This window comes from Balearica regulorum, chromosome 10 (assembly GCF_011004875.1).
Source record: "Balearica regulorum gibbericeps isolate bBalReg1 chromosome 10, bBalReg1.pri, whole genome shotgun sequence".
In the NCBI taxonomy this organism is placed as follows: Eukaryota; Metazoa; Chordata; class Aves; order Gruiformes; family Gruidae; genus Balearica; species Balearica regulorum.
The window spans coordinates 2,371,441-2,395,351 of NC_046193.1; the positions used below are offsets into that span (position 1 = coordinate 2,371,441).

The 23,911-nt window shown below is 36.4% G+C and overlaps 1 protein-coding gene across 6 annotated transcripts in view; it reads left to right on the forward strand.

Moving 5' to 3' along the window:
- The window catches only part of RAF1 (Raf-1 proto-oncogene, serine/threonine kinase), a 79,388-nt gene that overhangs the window by 47,989 nt on the left and 7,488 nt on the right, over nucleotides 1-23,911 (forward strand). For 3 of the 6 annotated variants that reach the window (XM_075762719.1, XM_075762720.1, XM_075762718.1), the window contains 13 exons: nucleotides 5,514-5,729; nucleotides 6,675-6,787; nucleotides 7,854-7,956; nucleotides 9,510-9,667; nucleotides 10,617-10,715; nucleotides 12,201-12,354; nucleotides 13,900-13,959; nucleotides 15,777-15,804; nucleotides 15,896-16,023; nucleotides 17,210-17,327; nucleotides 21,251-21,335; nucleotides 22,323-22,499; nucleotides 23,501-23,547. In XM_075762719.1, the coding sequence (XP_075618834.1) occupies nucleotides 5,523-5,729; nucleotides 6,675-6,787; nucleotides 7,854-7,956; nucleotides 9,510-9,667; nucleotides 10,617-10,715; nucleotides 12,201-12,354; nucleotides 13,900-13,959; nucleotides 15,777-15,804; nucleotides 15,896-16,023; nucleotides 17,210-17,327; nucleotides 21,251-21,335; nucleotides 22,323-22,499; nucleotides 23,501-23,547 (1,477 nt within the window). In that variant the 5' untranslated portion in view covers nucleotides 5,514-5,522. The remainder of the gene's footprint in view (nucleotides 1-5,513; nucleotides 5,730-6,674; nucleotides 6,788-7,853; nucleotides 7,957-9,509; nucleotides 9,668-10,616; nucleotides 10,716-12,200; nucleotides 12,355-13,899; nucleotides 13,960-15,776; nucleotides 15,805-15,895; nucleotides 16,024-17,209; nucleotides 17,328-21,250; nucleotides 21,336-22,322; nucleotides 22,500-23,500; nucleotides 23,548-23,911) is intronic. The other 3 variants (XM_075762722.1, XM_075762721.1, XM_075762723.1) reach the window with 3 other exon arrangements.

The window sequence follows — 23,911 nt, forward strand, 5'->3', positions numbered from 1 at the left end:
TCTTACCTGGGATTGCATTTTTGCTTTGGGAAAGGGAAGAATTTGGATTCTATATCCCCTTGTGCTCTTTTAGATACAAGAAGAGTGTTCAGTGCTTCTGTTTCTCTAATGAAGGAATTCCGGTTTTGTAGGGAAACTTATGGAGCTACACTTTTGAACTTGATAGAAATTTCATATGGAAAGAAATAGATGTCTGACCCGGGAATGACCTGTGTGGAAAGGACAAACCAAATAGATCTTCCTAAAAATTGGTTAGGAAAACTAGCCTGGAGCCGTTCTTATCAACAGAGGAGAGCAGGTACAGAGCAGACAAGGAGCCGATAGTTTTGGTGACAAATACCTACTACCCAGAGCCCAAAATACAGGCTAGTACAGCCAAGCAGCATGACTTGATTTATGCTTACTAACCAAAGTTTTACTCTGAAAGCTACTCTTAAATACAGAATCTTGCAAAGGATTAATCAATCTGAAAGTGTGCCAGACTGAGAGTTGTATTCCTTGTGCCTTCCCTACTGTAGAGCCCAATTGTTGGAAAACCAATGTTATTTTTTTCCTTAAATACTTTGAAGTTACATTAGCAGCAAAATGGCTGAAATAGTAACTAAGAAATGAATGGTTCAGGGAGATAAAGGTGAGAAACGATACGTTCAAGATAGAAGAACTGAGACAAAAATTGTATGTAATATTTCAGTGATTGGTTTCTGTGTTTGGTTTTGTGGTTTGGTTTTTTTTCCCCTGAACAATAACATTTCCTCCTATTAATTTTAAATTTTTTTCCCCAGTTTTATTAGGGGGGAATTTGCTATTTGGGATCGATCTCAAAATGAAGGACATTTAAAGGGAAAAACCCAGCCTTGTAGATGTATGAGAAATCTGCTTGGGTTGTTAGACTGATCCTAACTCATGCCTTGCATTTATGTTTACATTGATCACAGTTTTATTTATTAGATTAGGAATGGGTTTGCATTTATTTTCTATTGCTATGAAAAGCTACTTTAAAAAAATAATGCTATATATCACAACAGATACTTGTTTGATGTGGGTTTCTTTTTTTTTTTCCCCAGACAACTGGTCACCCATGCAATATTAAATCAATTGAGAATTACTGTATAGGAGGGAAACTGAGAAAAGACCACAGTTAAATGTTTATTGATCTTTTTGTGTGTGAGATGAAAACTTATAAGCAACTTTTAAAGCTTGTATTTTCTAACAAAAGTGTTCATTTTAAAATGGATTCTGTTTTTTTTTTCTGTGGTGTTTTGCCTTTGTGTATGTATTTCATTAAACATGAGTGTGATTAAATTGTTCATGTGGATAAAAATGACAGCATGTGTGTGTTGGGAGGGAGAACTGTATTTACATTTTCTTTAAAAGCTTTTGGTGTTTGTTTAAGAAATAAAGGAAGGGGCAAGACACCTAAATGCTGTACTGCGAGGAGTTTAGCTTTATATCCTGCAAACTTTCAGGCTTTGTCATTACCAGTTTTAGCATTCCTTATGGAGATAGACTGAAATTTTTAATAGTTCAGACTAAACACTTTTTGCTAGTGACGGAGAAAGTTAAAGTAACTTAAGGTATCTTCTGGATATGAATGAATGATATGAGTGTATGATCTGAGCGGATATGAGTGAATGATCTCTAGGAATTTGTTACTGGCAGGTATGCACATTGCATAGCTATGTTGTGCATTTGGTTTTAATGATTGTTCAAATGACTAACCATCAAAATCTGTAATCTATGCAAAAAGTACTAATTAAAAGTGCAATCTTGGTCACAATGTGCAGTATACCTGTGGGAGGTGGAGGAATAGTATGAAGGGGTTTTTTTCCTGCTCAAATTTAACTTAGATCTGAGGCAGAAATTCTTCCCTGTGGGGGTGCTGAGGCCCTGGCACAGGTTGCCCAGAGCAGCTGTGGCTGCCCCTGGCTCCCTGGCAGTGTTCAAGGCCAGGTTGGATGGGGCTTTGGGCAACCTGGGCTGGTGGAGGGTGTCCCTGCCCATGGCAGGGGGTGGAACTGGGTGGGCTTTGAGGTCCCTTCCAACCGAAACCAGTCTGTGATTCTATGAGATAGCATGTCTGTTGTCTTCTGCTGTTGTGCTTGCTTCTGTGTTCAGTGTACCAACTAGAAATCATGTGTGTATGTGCAATATTATGTTGTGAGAGTACTTTTTTTTTTTTTTGGTCAGTTCAAAGCTGGTCAAGTAGTTGCCATGCTAATTCTCTTACCTCGTATCTATGTATGCAGTGAGCAGTTTGAGTTCAAAGTGAATGTTTTTGTATATGTTCATATAATATTTTTTTTACGCTAGCTTGCTTTACACTTGAGGGCAGGGAAAAGGTGTAAATCATTCCTAAATTACTTCTTAGGAAGCAGCTTTCATGACTGTCTGTATTCTTCCATGATAATCCCACATGAGGATTGACTCTGAACAGTTGCAGAAGTCAGCAGCAGGACAGTTGATTACAGCTGTTTCTTCAACAAGCCCCACCTTACCAACTGCATGCCCTTGTACCATGGATGCTGAGAGCGGGTTTAGCAACTTTTCCTCATGGATTCCTGTCTCTCCCCAGGAAACTGCAAGTAACTTTTAAACTTCCCTTTCTTCTCCCCTACCCCTCTACCCTCAGGCCACTTGCAGGTCTTTGTCCACTCCAGGCCAGATCTGAGCCAAGTTCTCATCTTCTCCCTTCATTGGTGGCTCCTTGAAGTGTGTGAGTAAAACCCATAGCCTTCAGTTTAGGCAGGAAGGAGAGCTAAGGATGGCATGTTTTAAATTTGCCTGCTGAGATGAGCAGGTACTTTCATTTTATAGAAAAAGATCTCAAGATCTGTGAGCGAACCCAAGCTGCCAGGGACGACAGTCATCAGCTGCAGCCAAAAAGATGGCAAAAATGCACTGGTGAAGTGTGGTGGCAAGAGAGAGCAAGGCATTGCTGGAAGAGAGGATTATGCTAAACATAGAGAGTCCTGAGAATATCTAGTATTTATTTGAGGCAAAGATCCTAGGAAAGAGAACGATGCAAATGCATAATCAAAGATTCAGCTGACACTTGTACAGTGGTTGCTGTGTTTATGTTTTTCTGACTGTGCATACAACCACCTCAAAATGTGTTTCTGTGGTCTTTTCTAGTAGGCTCTTCTACAATATGTAGTAGGCCTTTCCCATTCAGGCAAGAGAACACCGTTAGAGGAGGGAAGTACCTTTTTTGGTATGAAAGTTAGCTTTTGTCAAGGTACAAGTTTGAATTTTTTTGTCATTTCCTGTTTTCTCTTGAATTTTTCAGGAAATATTGGCAGCATGTCAAAATATTAAATATAAAGGCTGTAACATTAGGGTGTTGTCACCTTACGTCAGCAGTGATTTTACATCAAATGTAAGACTGTTATCATTTACATGCCATAGATTTAAAAAAAATAATTTCAAGTATCTGAATCCTATTAGATTTTGATTGGGTATTGAGTTTTAAATATCAATGATGGTTAAATATTTTGAACCTTTGAGCAACTGGACCTGCACAACTGATGGCATTGATGCAAGAATGACGACGATTGGCAGGAGGGAAGGAGAGGATATGTATGTTGTCATTGTGTATGTTGTCAGTGAAAGAAATGTTCATGAACAGGCCAAAAGATCCCTTTGTAGCAGAGAGTGTAAGAGCCCTAAAGTTGTTCTGCTGCAGAGTTTGCATGCGTTGTTAGGTGTGTCATATAAACCAAACCTTTTTCTTTAAGTTTGTTGTTACATGTTTCCTTTCTAGCTGCTAGTCAGATCTGGGTTTAGGTCTGTAGCCCTGTTAAGTACTTACAGATCTAGCTCAGGCTTTGCAGAGTTATGCTGCGAGTGAAAACACTCTGAAATTCAAAATTTATCCTTCTGGGCATCCCAAAATGGACACTTAACACTAGTGGAGATCTTTTTTTTCTGTGAATTCCATTACTTTACCTCTTCAACTGTAACAAACACTGTTGTCTTTTCTCTGACATAACTATGTGAATGTTTGGGATAAGAGGAGCTGCTCTTGTTTGGGGTTTTTTTTTTTTGGCATGGGTGCTACACAAAAGGGCACGAGGAAATGAATTGGAGGATTCAAATAATTTGCAACAAGGGACCACACGTTAAATGAGACTTTAATAGATACTGATAGAAGTTCAGAAAGGAGTGTTTGGTATTATGTACTGAATTAAGTTGTTAGTGATTTCAGGGGGAAAATGTAGGTCTTTCACTGTAAGTCTTTCCTGTACCATAAGGGGATGGAATTAGCATGGCTTGGAAGACCTTTATTTTGGCATTTCCTGACTGATTTACTTTTCGACTTTGCAGCTTTCATATGACTTTCTTTACCTTTCATAGAGGTGATCAGGAATATAGGTGGTGCGCACAACCACTGGAGATTAATTTGGAAACAATACTCACGTGGCGAAAGATATGCACTTGCACCGTGTAGTTCGGAATATCAGTTTCTCAGATGTTCATAGAAGGATGCAGTTTTGTGGAGGAAATAAATTACTGTGCTTATTTTCACTGTTGCCTTTCTTTTTTTTTCTTTTTGAAAGCTTGGTAATAAATCTGGGTACTTGGAAATTTAGCAAGGAGTACATTTAACTGTTAAAACTGGTTCAGACTTTGTTTTTGCTTAGTTTTGAATAAGTTACATTTATAGTATAGTTTGGAGTTCAAGCTGCATTGAAGTTGTGATAGCTAGGGAAAAAAAAAACCCTTTATCTTTGTCCCTGAGTGTGCAAAAATAGTGCTGTGTGCCGATTTGGAAGTATGCAGGGGATTGTTTATGTTCCTGCACTGGGAGAGGTTTATGCTGAAATATTACTGAGCGTAGTGTGGGGGGAGTTTTAGAATTTTTTTTTTCTCTGTTTCATACTACGTAAATTGTGGTACTATTAAAATGTTATGTATTTTGTTGTATACTAACAGTATTAAACTTACTACCCTTTAAAAACCAAACAAACAAAACCAAACAAAAAACCAACACCCCCCAAACAAAACCAAACCAAAGCCCCAAAATCACTGATAAAAATAGAATTTCTTCAAGGAATGCTTTTTTTATTATAATTTCTATTGGGCCTCTTTTTCTTAACAGTCCAGTCTGTGCTAATGCTTGCATGCCATATCTGGCTTACAGAACTATTCTTTTGGCCTGCAGCTAGCATCTAGCCATGTTTCTGAAGACCCCTCAGACATTGATTATCTTGATTAATATGATGGTAAATGCTTCCGTGGTGCCAGAGATGCAGTGAGAGGAATTACGCATATATTTGTGATCATCTGTTTATGTGCAGAAAGCCAAATGCGTTCAAGAGTCAGGCTACTTTTGCAGATGTGGGTGAACTGTACCATGCCTGTGTAGGTTGATCGTGTCACGAGGGAGAGGGCAGTGCAGTTTTCAGATGCTTTCAAAAGAGGCTGTGAGGTTTGTTGTCTCAAGAAGAGAGAGTACCACTTTATAGTGAAGGATATTGTAATTTTCCCTGACTCTCTCAATTTTTGCTTCTTAGACCGCATCAATGGAGCACATTCAGGGAGCTTGGAAGACTATCAGTAATGGTTTTGGACTCAAGGATTCTGTCTTTGATGGCCCAAACTGTGTTTCACCTACTATTGTCCAGCAGTTTGGTTATCAACGCCGAGCATCTGATGATGGCAAAATATCAGATACTTCCAAAACTAGTAATACTATTCGTGTTTTCTTGCCCAACAAGCAGCGCACGGTGGTAAGTCTACGTTACCTTTATGTGAGAAACGTACTGTTCTCATTGCTAACACTATGGCGTGAATCTGGCAAGAGAAATGCTAAGCTTCACAAAAGGTCTTATTGTGATTAAGCGTGTTGTCATCAGTTTGCTAATTCTAGAGGACAGATTTTGAAAGCAGTGTTATCTGTATTTTGAGAACCTGTATTTCGCTACCTCAGTGCTGCATTTTTCCAATATACATGAGCAAGATACTTTGCTTACCTATTTAACATTAGAAGACAGTAGTTGGCTGACCTAAACAATGATGCCTGTACGAAGTAAAACATGTAATCATTTCTGTTACCGTTTTCTTCACTTGAATGCCCACAGTGAAGTATGGTAGTTAAAGCTGAAGTGAAACTTCTTGAGGGAACGCTTCTATTAGATTTCTTGGAACTGAGTGTACTAATCATAGTCTTAGGTGAAGTTCCCTGAAATCTACATTAAGCCTTTTTCTATACTTAAGGTAACTCCATTTGGCTGCATTTCTAATACTTTTAGAAGCTACCTACTTATATGAGTGCTGTGTAAAATCCTGTTTTGTTGAAACTTAGTAATTGGAAGAAATTGAAAAGTTATAAAATGACTTCAAAACTTCCTTTGCATAAGTATGCAATAGTTACGTATATGGCAGAAAATGTGCCTGTCTGACAGGTTGGCTGAACATGCGGTGAGTTAAATCGGAAGGCACAGCAATCTGTTGTTACATCATACAAGTAATTTTTATTTATCTATTTATTAACTTCAAAAGTGAACAGCTGTGCAGTTTTACTGGAACTTTACTGGAAAGAAAAGGAGAAAAAAACCCATGACACCTTCTTCCTCCCTCCCCAAAAAACCCACAACCAACCCAACCAAACCCCCAAACCCATTTTAAACAAATTCTGCAATCACTGACTGAATTTTTTTTCCCTTTGGTCACAGGTAAATGTGCGAAATGGGATGACCTTACATGACTGTCTTATGAAGGCACTTAAAGTAAGAGGTCTGCAGCCAGAATGCTGTGCGGTTTTTCGACTTCTTACTGAACCAAAAGGGTAAGAGTCTGGAATGTTCTATGTGAAACTTTCAACTAGAGAATGTAAAAATCATAGTTTTAGAATAGCAGCAATAGTGCTGTCTTCCTCTCTTTTGCTAGTTTCTTTTAAAAGCACAATTTGATTGTGAACACTTCCCTGTTGCTTTTTTTTACCCTCCTCTAGAGCAACTCCTTCAGCTTCCTGGGTATTAAAAATTTCATTTTTGTTTTAAAGCTAAATATTAAAAATGCATTAAATTGAGGGGGTACACTCAAGTGCTTGTAGCATCTTACAGAGGTTTTTGTCATATTCTAGATAAAATGGTGTGATATGCTTGCATATTCGAGGTGCATTTCTCCTCTGTGTTTCTAGTTGGTAAACTTCAGTGCTAGTGATTCTTAGCCAACTTAAGTGAACGAGGCTCTGTGTGCTTGGTTTTAAGGCTCTGCATTCCTCTACAACTTTTCAATGTTTGGATTTAAATCTCACTTCAGATATTCCTTATTTTTTGTAGGACCGGGGATGCTGCTATTAAATACCAAATGATTCTTTTACAAGCTGAGGGAGTGAAGGTATCTCATGGAGTTAATACATTTAACTTCACACCTCGTAAGGCTTGAGCTTAATGCTCTATTAAGCCTCAATCGTGAGGCAGTCATTTGTGGGTTTACATCTCTGTGTAACTGAGTCCATTCTGGGGTCACCAGTAACTTCAGTGCGGAAGCACGTAATATGGCTTTCATGTCACTAAGTCTGCCATTCATAATTTCTTATGTTTTGTTTATAAAGGTATTTCTAGGACTCCTTTACAGCTTCTAGGTTTCTTATTTCAAATAATCTATATATCTCAATGAATTACACATTAAAAAATAAACAGAAAAAGAGGTGAATTGCTATGTTTTCAAAGTTGCTTCTAATTTTTCAAGTGAAAGACACTGAAATATAGCTCACTATAACAGGATAGCCACGCTTTTTTGTGTTTGTTTTCAGTTTACTCAAGGAAACTCACGAAGCATAGATCATTGATTAGGCGACTTCTTACTTCCTAAGTAATTTTGTTGTCCTTGTTTTCTCTTTCTTTCAGAAAAAAAGTACGTTTGGATTGGAACACAGATGCTGCCTCCTTGATTGGAGAGGAACTACAAGTGGACTTCCTTGATCATGTTCCACTCACTACACACAATTTTGTAAGCTTTTCCTCTTCTGTATTTTGATGTAAATTGAGCTACATATTCAGTCAAAGAATTTTTTAGGCATTAGGTACCTTTTGGCTTTCTAAACACAGGGGGAGATTTCAGAAGTGATTGTTTGATTCCTTCACCCTTACTCCCCACAAATTGGATTGGCTAAATATTGATTTGCAATGAAATGCCAGAATTCTGTTTACATTAAGAGACTCCTAGGTGTCAGAGACTTTAAAAGCTCACATTATGCATGTTCTTCAAAGGTCTGATGATTGCCATTTTTATTTTATATAAATATATATTTCTGTAATTGTCATATTAAGATATCATGTCTTTAAAGTCCAGAACTGGGAGATAACTTGCATTTTCAGTCTCTGGCTCATCAGTCAAAAAAGGCCAGATAATTTTGGCAGCTTTATTGGACTGTTGGTAATTGTGCTGAATGTACAGGGGTGCCGTTAATTCTGCAAGGTCATGACGTTGTTTTGAGAGGTAATACTGGCTTGTAATTTGACAGAATGATTTGGGGGGGGGATGAAAGACTTTAGGTTTGTGGTTTCTTCTCAAAAAATGAATTATTTGCTCAGTATAGAGCAAATAAATAGAGCTTGTTTGGGTTTGTTTGGGTTTTTTGTTTGTTTGTTTTACAAAGAGATAATGTCCAACTCTAACAGTTTTACCTTGCATTATTTTGTTCTCCCTGGGAAGGAACTCTATTCCTATATTCTAGCCTTTGTTGTTGTTTTGTCCCAGAAATATATTGTGCCAAGTGGCAAAACTAAAGGATTATTGCTTACATCCATTAGAAAGGTTAGAAGTGATTTACAAAAACTGAAAGTAGCTTTGCTTCTACTTTACATTTTTAGAAAACTGCAAATAAAATTGTCTACAGTTGGTCACCAGAAAACTCATGTTTTTCTCCAGATTTGGAAGAGGCTCAAACTTCGAGCCTTCCTTTGCAGTGTGCTCTGGAGGAAGAAACCGTTTGGTTCTTTTTAATCTTTTTTGCATATTTCAGAAGCTTTAAAAAAAACTCTTAGATGCCATTTAAAAGAGTAGGATTTCCTTAAACTATTTAATTAATTAATTAATTTATAATTTATTTCTTATGCAAGGGATATTGGCTAGTCATGAACACACAGCAAGCATTTTGAGTAATAAAAAAATAATGAGGTGATTCTTATGATCTGATCCCCCTTCACCTCCTTGGTTATACTAAAAACAAACAAAAAAGCCAATTCTGGGCCCACCCAGCTCTGTCACCTTACTGAGCACAAAATGGTGCTTTTGAATTTGATGGAACACTTTTTCCTTTTTTTTTTTTTTTTTCTTTCTTCTTAAATAATCAGGTAAACAAAGCCCTAAATGTTTGTAAGCTTTCCAGGTTTCCAACCAAACTGGAAATATATGCGATAATGGTTTTAAGTTCAGTAGCACTTTGAGGGCACTGATAACATTTTAACATGGTATTTATTTGTATCAAGCTCTGGAGATGTTCATCTCGGTTAATGAAGAGAAGCTAGTAGCTTGGATTAATCATTTAATGTGTTTTCTAGGCTCGGAAGACATTTCTAAAGCTTGCTTTCTGTGACATCTGCCAGAAGTTCCTGCTAAATGGGTTTCGGTGTCAGACATGTGGTTATAAATTCCACGAACACTGCAGCACTAAAGTTCCAACCATGTGTGTCGACTGGAGCAATATCAGGCAACTCTTGTAAGGACTGCTCCTTTTTAATAGAAACAGTAATACTCTGTGACAGACAAACATAATTTTTTTTTAAATCTCTTATCATAGAGATAAATTTGGATTGTTGGGAAGTGTAGTCATTTTCATCAGTATACAGAACTTGTGGATTGATTTCATAAAACAGCCAGCAATGATTGTCTGTTCCCAGGTGAAGAAGGCCGTTTACATTAAATGCATTTTGTTCTTGTTGTAAATTTTAATATTCTGGGACAAGCAAACAAATGTCTTGAACAGGCAGTTGCTATAATTAGTTTCAGCAGAGTAATAGTAATTCCTCTCGCATAACACTTTTGTTAGAAGGAAAAAAGGTTATGATTCAGTTGGGTTTTAGCTGTTGGAAGCATGAGTGTTCAGAACTACCACAATTTTTGACACCCTGTTGAAAATGCATGGAATAGTGAGAAAACTGATGAAGGATAGTACTTTCCTAATATTGATTAGTTGAAAACCGTTACGTTAGAAGAAGTCCTTTTACACGAAAGTGTTACAATTGATTTTATGTCTCTGACCTACTGATTGTATTTTTTGTAACTCAACTTGATTGTATAGTTATGCATTTTCTTATACTGACTAGTTGTTAGAGCATAGGATGACTTGTGCCACTTAGTGCTAACTGGGTTTAATGGAACTTAAAAAATTTGGTGTCAAATACCCTTTCAGGGAAACCTGAAGTCTGATGTGAAAGGATTTGTATCTTAAATTTAGAAAGAACACATGGAAATTTTCTTTGGGAGTCTGAAGACATAGTTTTTAGTCATACCATACACAGAAGAAAAATATTATGTAAAGATAGGAATGTGTTCATGAAGTTAATTATGCTGGAAAGAAACAGCCCTTTAAATTTTCAGCTATAAAGAGCATTGTACAGGAGGTAGTGTAGCAGTTGAAATTGTAATTGTTTTTGTTGATATTTCAGATTGTTCCCAAATTCAAATATCAGTGACAGTGGTGTCCCTGCACTACCTCCCTTGACAATGAGACGGATGCGGGAGTCTGTCTCCCGGATACCTGTTAGGTAAGCTAGTATTTCCTGTCATTTCTGGTTTGGGAAATACAGTTGTTTAAAAACAAAACAAAAATAAAACAAAAAACAAAACACCCCCAACTCCTCAAAAATAGAATGATCTTATAGAAGGTTGGGATAAATGTGCAAGAAGGCAGCACCACTTCATCACAGATAATATGTAGTGTCCTTTCTTTTTCCTAGATTCAAGAAAAACATTGATTTGGGATTTTGTATTTTTAATTTTTAGTCTTAAGATTTTAAGGGAGGGTATTAAAGGTTTTCTGGAGACCTTTGTTTTCCTGCCTATGAAAATTCAAGGCTCCCTTTGATATTTTTGTGAATTAATCTTATTTTATCTGGTCAGGTAGTATATATGTAAGTTTGTGCCACTTGTTTTGCATGACTTGCATACGTAAACTAAAATAATGTTCTAATGTCTTGATGACAGATAACAGTTTAAAGAGATAACAGTGGAAACTGAAAATATGCTCCTCTTAAAGAAAATTGTGAGACCTAAATAGAATGTTCCTGTAGTTTTAAATGCTAGAATAAAAATTGCTTTCCTTTCAAAGGGGCCTGTCTTCTGATCCTAATTTGTGCCTGTATTCTTTTCCTTGAAATTCTAGAGGCTGAAGAGGGCAGGCCACCTTTTGTTTTTTCTACATCCATTTGAAAAATCTTGGCCTATTCAGGAATGAGGCACAGAGCACGTAGCTGACTTGCAAATGGTTCTATTTATTCATTCATTTATTTATTTTAGTGGGAACTGCATCAGGAATTGATCTTCTGTTCTCTTTGCCATCTTATTCTATTTCCAGTGTTGTTGGACAATGACTCATTAACGTGATAGTTTTTTAAGCTTTTTGTGAAGGCTGGCTGATTTCAGTTAGGATACTTGTGTGATTTGGGATAAATAAGGTTTGAGTGACCTAGCTGTGATTTATAACTCTTTGTTGAACTGGATTTTAGTGTTGGCCTCCTTTTAACTGGCATTGGGTTTCATGACTTCCTTGCTGGCTGTTCTGTGCGAACCATTGAACAGTCTTGCAAACCTTTACAAATTTGGGGCTTAGCAGTAAAAGTAGCTCTTAAGCTATGCATTTAACAGGGTTGAAATGAGCAGTTCGTTTAAATTTCACAGACCTGAATTAATCCAGCAGAGCCTATATTTTATCAGTATATTAAATGTGATTTGATGGGGATTGAGGTGAACTGTGGCAAAATTTATAATGGCAGAAAGAGACTTACGTTATACACACTAGATAAGTATGTGAGCTGACAAGACCTTCAGGTTTTTTAATTTATTTCCTAAGTTAAACTGGGAATGATTCAGCTGACCAAATAGTCTAGTTAGTGTGTAAGTCCCAACTTTTTCTCTGTTTGGAATTCTGTGTATATTGCTTTTGGACTGGTTACATTCAACAGTATTTTTTCAATTGCTAGAGACGAAAAAATAACCACAACTTTCGCTTTCTGTCTCTCTTTCCTTCTCAGTTCCCAGCACAGGTATTCTACACCTCATGCCTTCACATTCAACACATCAAATCCTTCCTCTGAGGGCTCTCTATCCCAAAGACAACGATCTACATCCACACCAAATGTCCATATGGTTAGCACTACAATGCCTGTAGACAGTCGGATAATTGAGGTAATACTGGTAGAGAGGGAATAGCATAAAGTTAAACTGAAATTGTGACTGGCCATCTAATAGTCAGTTGTTTTTTCTTCTTTGGTTTCTGTCATTTGCTTCCTGTTTACCTTAGTTGGCTGAGTGATGAAGAATATAGTTGACACATTGGCATAGAAAGTTAATAGTTTATTCTTGCAGTCTTTATCAACTTTGAAGTTCTAGGGAGATTTTTGATGTCTGTAAAGATGTGGGAGAGCTTAACAATCAAGTTTCACGGATCTGAAAAGAAAATAAGCTCGGTTTTGCTGAAGAAATACTAAAAATATTTTTTCAGACTTGAAAAATCTGGATTTGTTGTGGGGCTGGTATTTATTTCACATCAGACTACAGGTACTGTAAGTCTGGATGTAGTTATAGAGTTGGAATACTTCAGTATTCAGTCAAAGCTTATTGGCAATATGTTTTCTGTTGTACAGAATTAACAGCAATTCTGGGCTTGTGTGCTAAAGCCATCTCTATCTGAGAATATTTCTGCCGTTCGTTGCTTTCAAGCACTTCTTTTTTTTTTTTCTTCTTTTTTTTCCCACTATACCTTAGACTGGCAGTAATAAGAGACAACTCTGAAGTCAGGCCTAAAGGGTTTTTTTTTGTTTTGTTTTGCGATAACCTTAACGAAATAAGGGAGTGGTGTGCAGGAAAGGCTTGCAGAAAGAAAGTGCTGAACTGCAGGACTTCAAGGAGAGCACTATTTGGTTTTTTTTGCTCTGGAATAGCTTAAAACTCTTTAGGCCAAGCAAGAGCCTTTGACTGCCTAGTTTACTTGCATCTTCAGCTGGTAGTTTATAGACTTCTGTGAAATGTGAAGACTCTGAAATGTGCTAGAGAAGTTCTCTGTACCTTTGGAGCTGAAGAAATGTGCACCGCAGCCCCATGAAGCTTTTTTGGTTAGGAGCTTTGCGTCAGCTGGGTTTTATGAGGTTTATTCTCTTCAATTTTCTTAGGCTTACAGCCTTTTTTACTGCTTCAGAAGCCTGGCTGGGACCATCTTTTATGGCACGAAAAATAATGAAGCACTCAAGAAAGAGAACATGAATTATTGAACTTTGTAGTGTGATGAGACTTTAAAGAGACATTGCTTTCTTTATCCTTTATGCGTAGCAGTAAAGAGACAAATCATAATATCATAGGGACTGATTAAAAATAGCTGTCATGTCTTAAAGGCAATAGCTGCTTTTTCCAAAAGGCTTAAAAAAAAAAAAAAAGTTTAAAACCCCCTCCAAACCCAAAAACACCAAAGAAAACAAAACACCACAAAAAAAGGTAGTAGAGACGTCGTATGACATGAGAAAGACCACCTTAATAAAGTGGTTTACCAAAAGAGGGATACTAGTGAAGTTTTGGGTTTGAACAGGAATATTTACTTAAAAGTTTTACTGCATTTAATTATCATATATCAAACAAATTAGGTTATTTTTTCTTTCTTTTATCCTAACATTTATTTTTTAAAATTTTTTTTTATACCTCCTCTGTTCTTTTCTTTTATCTCTTACTGTGTTGGCCTAGAATAACAGCCTGAATGCTTCTCCCAGTTCCTGGTGCAGACGATTTTGTTTGAGGGGAAGAGTAGGTATTTTCTTGGTGCCTTTTGTTTTCTTGTGATTAACAGGATTGCTATAACTTGTAAGCCATGGCAGTGTCCACATGAAATGTTTAATCTGGAGTTGATTTGATGAAAATCTTTATAGCATGTTTATACTTAAATATTGAGGACGCTCATTGGAAGAGGCAAATTGATAAAGTGCTTCATTTTTAGTTTAGCTGGATGAATCCATGCTACTATGAAATTTGGTGCAAATTTGAATAGGTTTGAATTAGAGATGCATTTGGTCACACAGTTTTAAAGCAAAACCTTCTCAAACACATTTATTGTGTGGCTTTTTTCCTCTGGAAACTATTTTATTGAACATAACTGTACAAACCCCTTAGATTAAGAACATGATGTACTATTTTTATTTCACATCAAAGTAAAGGTGACAGACTACAGCACTGTGTGTGGTATTATTTGTGTTGTAAGAACAACTCTAAAGAACACTGATTTTGGTTCATTTGCTGTAGGGTTCATAAGCAAAAAAGAAAATACATCAGGATAGAAGTTCAAAAATACTTTTTTCTTAAATAAGAATTACATATACCTAAGCATGAGCACAATTTTTAATTATTTAGTTATCCTTTGCCAGTTTACTTGACAGCAGTTACATTCTCAGGCTGAGGTACAAAAACCATTGCTAGTTATTAATTCAAGTTCTGAAAGATTTTTATTGTCCTAAAAATGGACAAAAGCAGTAACTTGCAAGAGTTCTTCATTGGTAGTTTATGCAGATTTTAATCCACTGAGGTGCAGAGTAGAGGTTCTCTGCGAGAGTCAAGCCTGGGAGAATGCAACTAACTAGCTAAAATGATGTATTTTATAAACAAATCTTCACTAAGGATAATCTGAGTCAATTTGAAAACTATGGTGGAATGTAGGCTTGTTCTGTCCTCCTATGAAATCTTACATTTACTGTTCTACTAATTAGTTAGAAAGTTTGAACTGACTTCTATTAACTTTGACAGTATTTAACATTTCTGTAGTGCATGTTCTTGCTTTGTACTTATACAGTACCTGGATATTTTACCTTTCCTGTATGTACTTTGGGATAATACATAGCAGGTGAGAAAAGTTGTAAAGTCATGTTTGTCAGAGCTTAGTTTATCTTGTGCATGGCTGTAGAATTGTGTTGTAAAGTGCCTGTGGCATGAGGTGAGAGTTGTCGCGCTGTACCAACTAGTGAACTGTGTAAGAACATGCTTTTCAAATATCAAACATTAATCTGTGGGAAAATGTTTTGAAAATTAGATGGTTTTGTATTAGGGCAGTAGATGTAGCCTTTTTTGGGTTGAAATAGTACAGTAGAGATATTTCAAAATGTATATTGACTTCGAATATTTTTGGGGCTTCTAAAAGTTTACCTATTTGTCACCCAAAAACTTCTTGAGAACTTGTCCCCTAGAGACCATCACAGGAGCTATGTTCAGATCTGATATACAAGCATGTACAAAAATCCAGTGGTGGGAATGCAGACAGTATTTCTGGTGTTTCTTCTTGTTCCATGTCTTTTTTTTTTTTTTTCTCTTTCCTTTCTTTTTTTGGTAGTAATACCTTTTAATATGCTGTGAATATTTTTAATGTTTTGTAAGAGTTCACAAATTGCATGGTTTTTTTTAGCATATAAGATTCTTGTAACTAGAAAATAAACAAACTATCATCTTTTGGAGGGTGTTGGTCAATACCGTATTGCACTAGACCAAAACTGTCAGGAACGATTTAAACACTATTCCTGCTCGTTCCTTTGTATGCTTTCATATATTTATTAACTTATTATCTATCTTCTCTGTTTTAGGATGCAATTCGAAGCCATAGTGAATCAGGTATGGTTTCAAAAAATAAAATAATTTATAATATTATTTTGTGTTTATTTTCTGGTTCATAAATTGTTTTTCTTCTATTTTTATATTTAAGCCTCACCCTCTGCTCTGTCTGGAAGTCCTAATAATATGAGCCCAACTGGCTGGTCTCAGCCCAAAACCCCAGTCCCAGCCCAAAGAGAGCGAGCCCCTGGATCTAATACACAAGAAAAAAACAAAATTGTAAGTATGGTAATATTTGATTTTTTTTTTTTTGTTATTATGTTCAGCTAGGCTGGGAGTAGTGGTGTGTTGGGATAAATTTCTGCACAAGGCAATAAAAGCTGATGATAATCTTGGATTGCTCTGCACTGTGTGTGCCCAGGGAAGTGGTTGAGTCACCATCCCTGGAGGTATTTACAAGAGGTGTAGATGTGGTGCTTAGGGACATGGTTTAGTGCTGGACAAGGCAGTGGTAGGGTAACAGTTGGACTTGAGGATCTTAAAGGTCTTTTTCAACCTAAATGATTCTATGATTCTATATAATAGCAATATAATTTTAACTAACTTGGGAAAGATGGCACTATTGCTTTGTGTTACTGAAAATTGATTGAAAATTAATTTCAGACATTATCGTGACATTAGTTTTCAGTACAGATTCAAGGATTGCCTTTCTAAATCTTTAGGGGCTGCATGTTATTTATTCTTTTTTAATATTGGCATAAGTAATTCTTTAGCCTTATTATCACTATTTGAACTGTATTGCCATAGCTTCCATAGAAAGTAGATATTGATAATGCCATCATTTTCATAGTAAAATTTGTCAAAATGTCTCAGGGAAAAATAGCTTTAACAAAATGCAAGTTTTCCCTCAAAGGCTTGATTTAAACTTGGCGGGGGAGGGGGTGGGCAGAGAAAGAAAAATTAGAATAATAATGAATAATATCTGGAATTTTTTGAAAGCTTGTAAGATTTAAAAATGAAAGTAGAGTTGCTTAGTCGGACTCACAGTTATTAATCACTTAGACATTTGAGAATTCTGCTCTCATCTTTATGTTTTATTCCTTTTAAATATGTAAATAAGTTCCTGAATTTTAGTATTGTGTTTGGAAAAAGTAAGTTTCTTAAGTGTTTCAGATGTCTTTAAATAGTTGATTATAAAATATTTGTTCCTCCTAAGATCAGAATTTAATGATAGCTTCTTAAGCTCTCTTTTTTTTTTTTTTTTTTTTTTGTTGGGGGTGGGTAAACAAACCCACCACCTCTCACAAATTGAGGAGAAAAACAAAAGTCTAAACTGCAGGACAAAACCATCAAGCTTTCAGTGCATCTTAAACTTGTACGAAGCAAGTTATTTCATTCTTGGTGTGTATGTATAATATATTTGATTAAATACTTAAAGTAAAAGCCATGTCAATTTTTGTTCCAGAGGCCTCGTGGACAGAGAGATTCCAGTTATTACTGGGAAATAGAAGCAAGTGAAGTCATGCTTTCTACCAGAATAGGATCAGGTTCTTTTGGAACAGTTTACAAAGGCAAATGGCATGGTAAGTTCTTGACAAGTATTACCATCTTCTCAAAATGTTGATGTGGTAGGACAGCAGTCCAGAAAAAGGTAAAATTGTTTCAATGGTGCTGTGTGCTTGTCTACCACCAAAGGTACTAGGTGAGAAATACTCATTTCCTAATATTAGCAGTGGGGAAATTAAGGCAAAGAACAGACATCAAAATCTGACTCTCACGACTGCCATCTACGTGTTCAATATATTGGAACCAGCATTGTTTTCTTTATTACTGTGTTCTACAACAACTTGTTTTCTGAGAAGATTTCACTTTCCATTAGCAGGATTGAATTAGCAGAATTAGCTGGGAGGTTTCACAGCCTGATGTTAAATTATGTTTACCTTTTCTTAATACCTCTGTGGTTTAATTAGCATTCTTATATTCAAGGTGGCAGGGAAAGGAAATAAGGATAAATTGTTTTTACTGTGGAGTTTTTCTAAGGTAAAAATGGTTGATGTGAGAGTTTGTGATACAAAGTTAGCTGGAATACTTACAAAAGAGACACACTGCAGAACTGCAGAATTAGTTTCCAAATTCAGGGCTTGTGATTTAAAAAGAAACACACACAAACCCCTCCAGGCCCTAATTTAAGTAGCATTATTGTTGTAAAATAAGCTGACAAAAGAGATCTGGAAACTTACCTTCCACCCTCTATTTTTAAAGAATAAATACTTGCATGTCTTAAAGCCTAAATATTGTCAACATCAATGGAAGGACTATTCTTATGCTAAAAGTAATATTCATGAACAGTTAAACCGATTTTCATTATTATAAGTGAAATGGAACACAGAACTTAAGAGGAAAATAGGTTAAGTAAGATTTCACTAAACAAAGTAATAAATGAGAATTTCTTGTTAATATTTATTTTAATAAAACATTTGCAACTCTTCGTGTATCCAGGAAATGCACAGGAAATGCATGGAGCTACATATTTAGAGAGAACCCTCAGTTGTGTGCACAAGATGGCTGTATAGCCGTCTCCTAACTCAGTATCAATAAGATTCACTATCTTATTTGTAGTAACTGTTTATAGTTTACCTGATTTCTCAGGAAAGTCGAAGTTAAATTACTAATTTATTTTTTTTTGTAACCTTCATTTGTGGTGTGGTCTTAGAAGATTTAAAGGTTTATATTTCTTGCAAGTCATTTCTGTTTAGAATTGAAGAAACTGGGAGTTGACTGCGCAACTTAGTGAAACTGCAGACTTTTTTGTAGTAACCTGTTCTAATAGTACAAATGCAGCAATAAAAATATCTTGGTGAAGCTAAATGAAACAAATCAAAGTGGCAGATTGCTGCAAACTTAAGTAGAAATTCTAGATTAAGTTAGAGGTATTGGGTTTCCTAACAAGCCCATCCGTGAAGAGCTGTTTGCAATGAACCTTTGGCGTGCGTCTGTGGAAGATTGTGTATAACTATATGCAAACTGTATTAGGTTTCCAATAAACTTCCCTGACTTAGTCTTCCAAAATAAAAATGAAGTGTCAAGGACAGTCTTGCTCCGAGGAGTGCACGTCTCGTTGAACAGGTATCGTGCACTTCCATATTTTTCCAGATTGTTCTGATGGTTAAGTACTAATTGTCATATTTGCACCGCTTCTGTTACAGACCCCATTTGGATCCTGTAGTGTCCTGTAGCATGCTTCTAAATTTAAAAGGCGGAAAGAGAACCAAGGCAGTTTAAATGGGTTGGAAGACTACCTATCATAAACACTCACATTTCCCCTTTGGCCCTGGTAATCAGTTCTAGGGTTTTGGTGGTTGGGGGGTGGCGGAAGCTGATTTGTCTTCAGATTGCTGCTAAACAAAACGAGTGCTAATGTGTATTTGTTTCTGTAGAGAAAACTGCTTGGGAAATGCCATCAAGCCTAAAAAAAAAGTGTGGCACCTGATTCAATAAGAACAGTATAAGGTTAAAAACATCTGGAGCAAGGATCATAATGGAGAATATATTGGAAAGTAATCTGAAAACGTTTGGTCTGTCATCAGTGGATGCTGCAGCCTTGCCTTGGCTCATAGCAATATACTTCAAGTATCAGTAGACCATCTATTGGTCTTGCATTGTACCTCAGCAGGAGTTGCAGTAGGAACTGGCCACTTCAAAGCCTGTGATTTTGGTAGTCTTGTGAAAGTGTAGGCTTTCTACCAGTAATCTTCTGTTCTGGTCTGTAAGCAGAGAGATCTGTAAGCTATAGAACGTTATGATACCGCAAGTGCAAGATGGTTCTCTTTGTGAAGATGCTAGAGGATGAAATAGGAAGTATATTGCATTTACTGAAGTTAAAGGAAGAAGATATAAATGTATGATAGTGTGTTCAATATTTGTGCATGTTTGTGACTTCCAATTATACAGCAAATTAAGTAGCTGGTAACTACAGTGGAAGATACTGCAGTTCACTCCGGGTACTCTGAAACTTTCAAGTACCAGCTTGCACAGCCTTCATAGCCTTCCCATACTTTGCTGGCCACATTTTTTTTTTTTTTTTCTTCTTATCAAGCAGTTAGTTTTCCCAATGTGTTCAGTTGATCATTGTATTCTAGAGACATGCTAACATATTTTTCATATGAATCTTGGAAAAGAGACCATATTAAGAAGGAAATAATTAGTGATTGTGGTAGCAGAGAAATCTGTTACTCTAGGGGTTTTTTTAATGTAGGTGACGATTCTGTAGTGCTAAGTGGCAGCAACCTTTAGACTCTGGGTTAAGCCTATGTTGGAGTGTAGCACTTCCCAAATCTTTACTGCATGTGGACTAAGATTGAAGTTTCAGTTCCCCTAAGCTGCTTTTATCTTCCTGTGACAGTGTCAAGGGAAGTTTTTCCCCCTCTTGAATTCTAAAATGCTGTCCATCCGTAGTTAAAATGAACGTGATGCTTACTTCTTTCACGGAGGAATCGGTGGGCCTTGCTGTTAGTGCTTTTACTTTTGGTAGAACAGGTGGCTTCATTCCACTATGGTACCTTTTTTTGAATCAGCTCAATTCCACTGTTTTCTGGATGTACACTGTAAAGGTTTTTATGACTTCATTCTCTGGAAACAGTCTCAATCAGATAGCACTGGATCATCATATATTCCTCTCTGCATTACCCTTTAACAGATACTGAAATCTAAAGCAAGCACTGAAACTGAAAGCAATTCAGATGAAGATTTTAAGTGAAATTTTATAATGTGTCAGCTTAAAGAACAGTAAAATAATCTGCTTTCTGTAGTCCCCAAATTTGTTACTGAAATACTAAAATCAGTTGTATGGGTCATGATTTTTCTGCGATTCCTAGACAGAAGATTTATCCTTCCCATTTCTGAAATTTAGCAGTATTTAAATCTAGAAAGTTTGGTTTTTAAATATTTATATTAAAAAAGAATGTGTGTATATACGTATATATAGTTCATATATATATGTAAAAAATTTAATATATCAATTATATAAAAATACAAAGGGGGGTGTGTGTGTCTATATATGTGCGCTAAAGCTGGATAGAAAAGGGGAAGTGATGAAGCTTTGGATACTGTTTGGAAGCCAAGAGACTCTGAGGTGACTGCTTGAAATAATGTGCTGAGAATGCACCTGTACTGGAATACCTTCCTTTTCAACAACTATTTGAGATTTAGTAGCTTCGTATCCTGCACAAAGCACGTGTAGTTCTAGCCAGCCGTAGCTGTTAAAAATAGAAGGGAAGCATGTGAACAATTAATGACTTTTTCTGTTAGACTGAAATTCAGGTAAATGAATTGCTTGATACTACGGAAGTTTATATGTCTGCAGGAAAATCTTGACCTGTGTACAAATTAGAAGAGGTATACTGTGCGCAAATTAGGAATTTTAAATATACTATATATTAATGTTATTTTTGGGGGGAAAAAAAAAAAGCTGCATTTTTAGTAACTCTTATGGTAAATGTGTTTTCAGGGGATGTAGCAGTGAAGATACTAAAGGTTGTAGATCCAACCCCAGAACAGTTCCAGGCTTTCAGAAATGAAGTGGCTGTATTAAGGTGAGTTGGTAGTTTCGCTGCTAAATTCTGTTACTCCACTGCACTGTATTTGACTACTACTCCTCCTTTAAGCCGTCTTACCCAATATTCTATGTTTGATAGACACAAAAAGCAGGTCTCCAGAGAAGAATAATCAAAAAGAGAGCATACAGTGATACTTCTGAATATTGTTGTGGAGCTCTGAGACAGCAATCAGAATTCAGAGTATTTTAGTGGTTCTTCACTCTTTCTGAAAGTTGTCTTTTCAGATAAATAATGCTAACATCCATAATCGTTCAGGTCACATTGGGCATGCAGTAAAAGGTGAGGATTAGTAAATTCTGCCATAATTCTCACCACCAGACAGACTACTTGAACTGTACCTTTTAAAATTGCAGCATAATTACTTTTTAAAAAATGTATATTCAGATCTACATAACTGTTTTCTGCTTTCAAATACTGTTTTTGTACTGTCCAGTTAACTATCTGTAATGTTAATCCTGAAACTGAACCAGTTGGACTACATCGGAACTATCTTCTCATCTGTTAATTCCTCCACAGTTTCCTATTGGAATTCGGTCTTCTATCTCAAGTTGTCACTTTTTCACAGTTTTCAGGGTGATTTCTGTTATTCCAATAATTTTTTCCAATACCACTTGCAAGCATGAATATTGGTTACTAATTGCAAAACCCTTGAATTTTCCTGACATCTTTTTCTTAAAGGTTGATTTTTAAATAGCTTCCTTGGAAGTAAAAGGGAAGTATTTTAACTAAAAAGCAGAAAATCAGCTGATTTTATTTAAAAACTATAAATTGGCAATTGTGGCATATTTTTCTTATTTTTAAAACCAAACTTTACGCACACATGTACCTAGCAAAAATTTTGCAGGAAACTCATCATTTTGGACTTAAAAGCTGAAATACATTCCTTCAGCCAGGAATGTATTTTTAAAAGAATTTGAAAATATTTTTCATAAACTAATTTCTCTTTCTGTTACTTTCCATTAGGAAGACTCGGCATGTTAATATTTTGCTCTTTATGGGCTACATGACTAAAGATAATCTGGCCATTGTTACGCAGTGGTGTGAAGGAAGCAGTCTGTATAAACACCTACACGTTCAAGAGACCAAGTTCCAAATGTTCCAGCTCATTGACATTGCTCGGCAGACCGCACAGGGAATGGAGTGAGTAGGATAAACAATGCTGGCTATTTTTGTGCTTGGAATGGTGTTTCTCTTCTCTACCCCAAACCCTAGTATGTGGAGTTATTGTGCTAAAACAGTAATGGGTCAAAATGGTATACCAAGTAAAGATTTTGTGCAGCCTTAATTCAGCACTGTCGTATGCATTCTTACTTTCATTTAGTGGGGTTTTTTTTTCCTCATGGATTCTTGCCTTTAGTTCATGTTAGACCATTAGTCACTTAAGTCAGCTTTTCTATATTTTATCTTCTTTTGTAGCTTGAGGTCTTACTGTAATGCATTAGATGAGATCCTCTTCTGAACATAGAATTAATTTGGGTTTTTTTTCCTTCCCTGTGTTACTTACTACAACACTGCAGTGTTTGGCAAACACTAATTTTTACTCGTGGTACTTCAGTGAGATGAGGGGATGGCTGTTCCTGTTCTACAGCTACAGGACTCACACGCAGGTGTCAGAGTTGATACAATAACCACCTCACTGCTCTTTCAGAACAAGTTATAATGTTGGTAGCATAGAAGATGCTGACGTTGGTCGAAGCTATAAGTGCTCATCCATTTTGTAGATCAGGTTCTGGGTTTCCAGTCAGACACCCAGAATACCAGGGACATGTATTGTGGCTGCAAAGTAAAGCAGTTTGTAAAAAGTAAACCTTAGCATAGCATAACATTTTCACACATATGAGGACAGCACCCAGTTTTCCAGGGCATTATACAGTTCCATAACAATGATGCCACTCTTTCCTTTCCTGAGATTTTACTGCATTGCTTCCACTTTCTGTCATGCATGAGGCAGTAGTCCTCAGCTAGCGCTTGCTACATTTCCCTTTTCCCAAAGTAGACGCATCCTGTAAATTGACTAAAGCAAGAGGTCTGTGAAATGGTTGAGTATGTAGTAAACTGTCACAGTGTCTATTGGTAAATTGAAAGGTTAAGTTTATGTGAACAGCCTCCATAATAGCACTTTCCTGCTTTTTCTTTCACAGCTATTTACATGCAAAGAATATCATCCACAGAGACATGAAATCCAATAGTATCCTTTCCAAACTTAATTGTATTTCCTTTAATGTGAGAGTGATTTGTTGTTAATACTGAGCTTTTTGGGGGTTGAAATAGCTGTTTCAAATGCATATAATGAGTAAGAAATTACTTTTTAGCAAGGACTTTCACAGAATATATGTGCTTGCTTACCTAACTGTTGTAATACAGATGAAAAAAAGATGTGCAACAGTTGTGCTCCAAAAGCGTCTTATTTTACTTAACTGATGTTGATGCGATTCTCTGTTACCCAAATGCTGTATTGGTGAGAAGCTGCACTCCTTACTTGACCGGAGATATGTGTGCATGTGCATGCTCATGTACGTGTGCACACTTGGTTTTGTTACTGTTTCCCATAT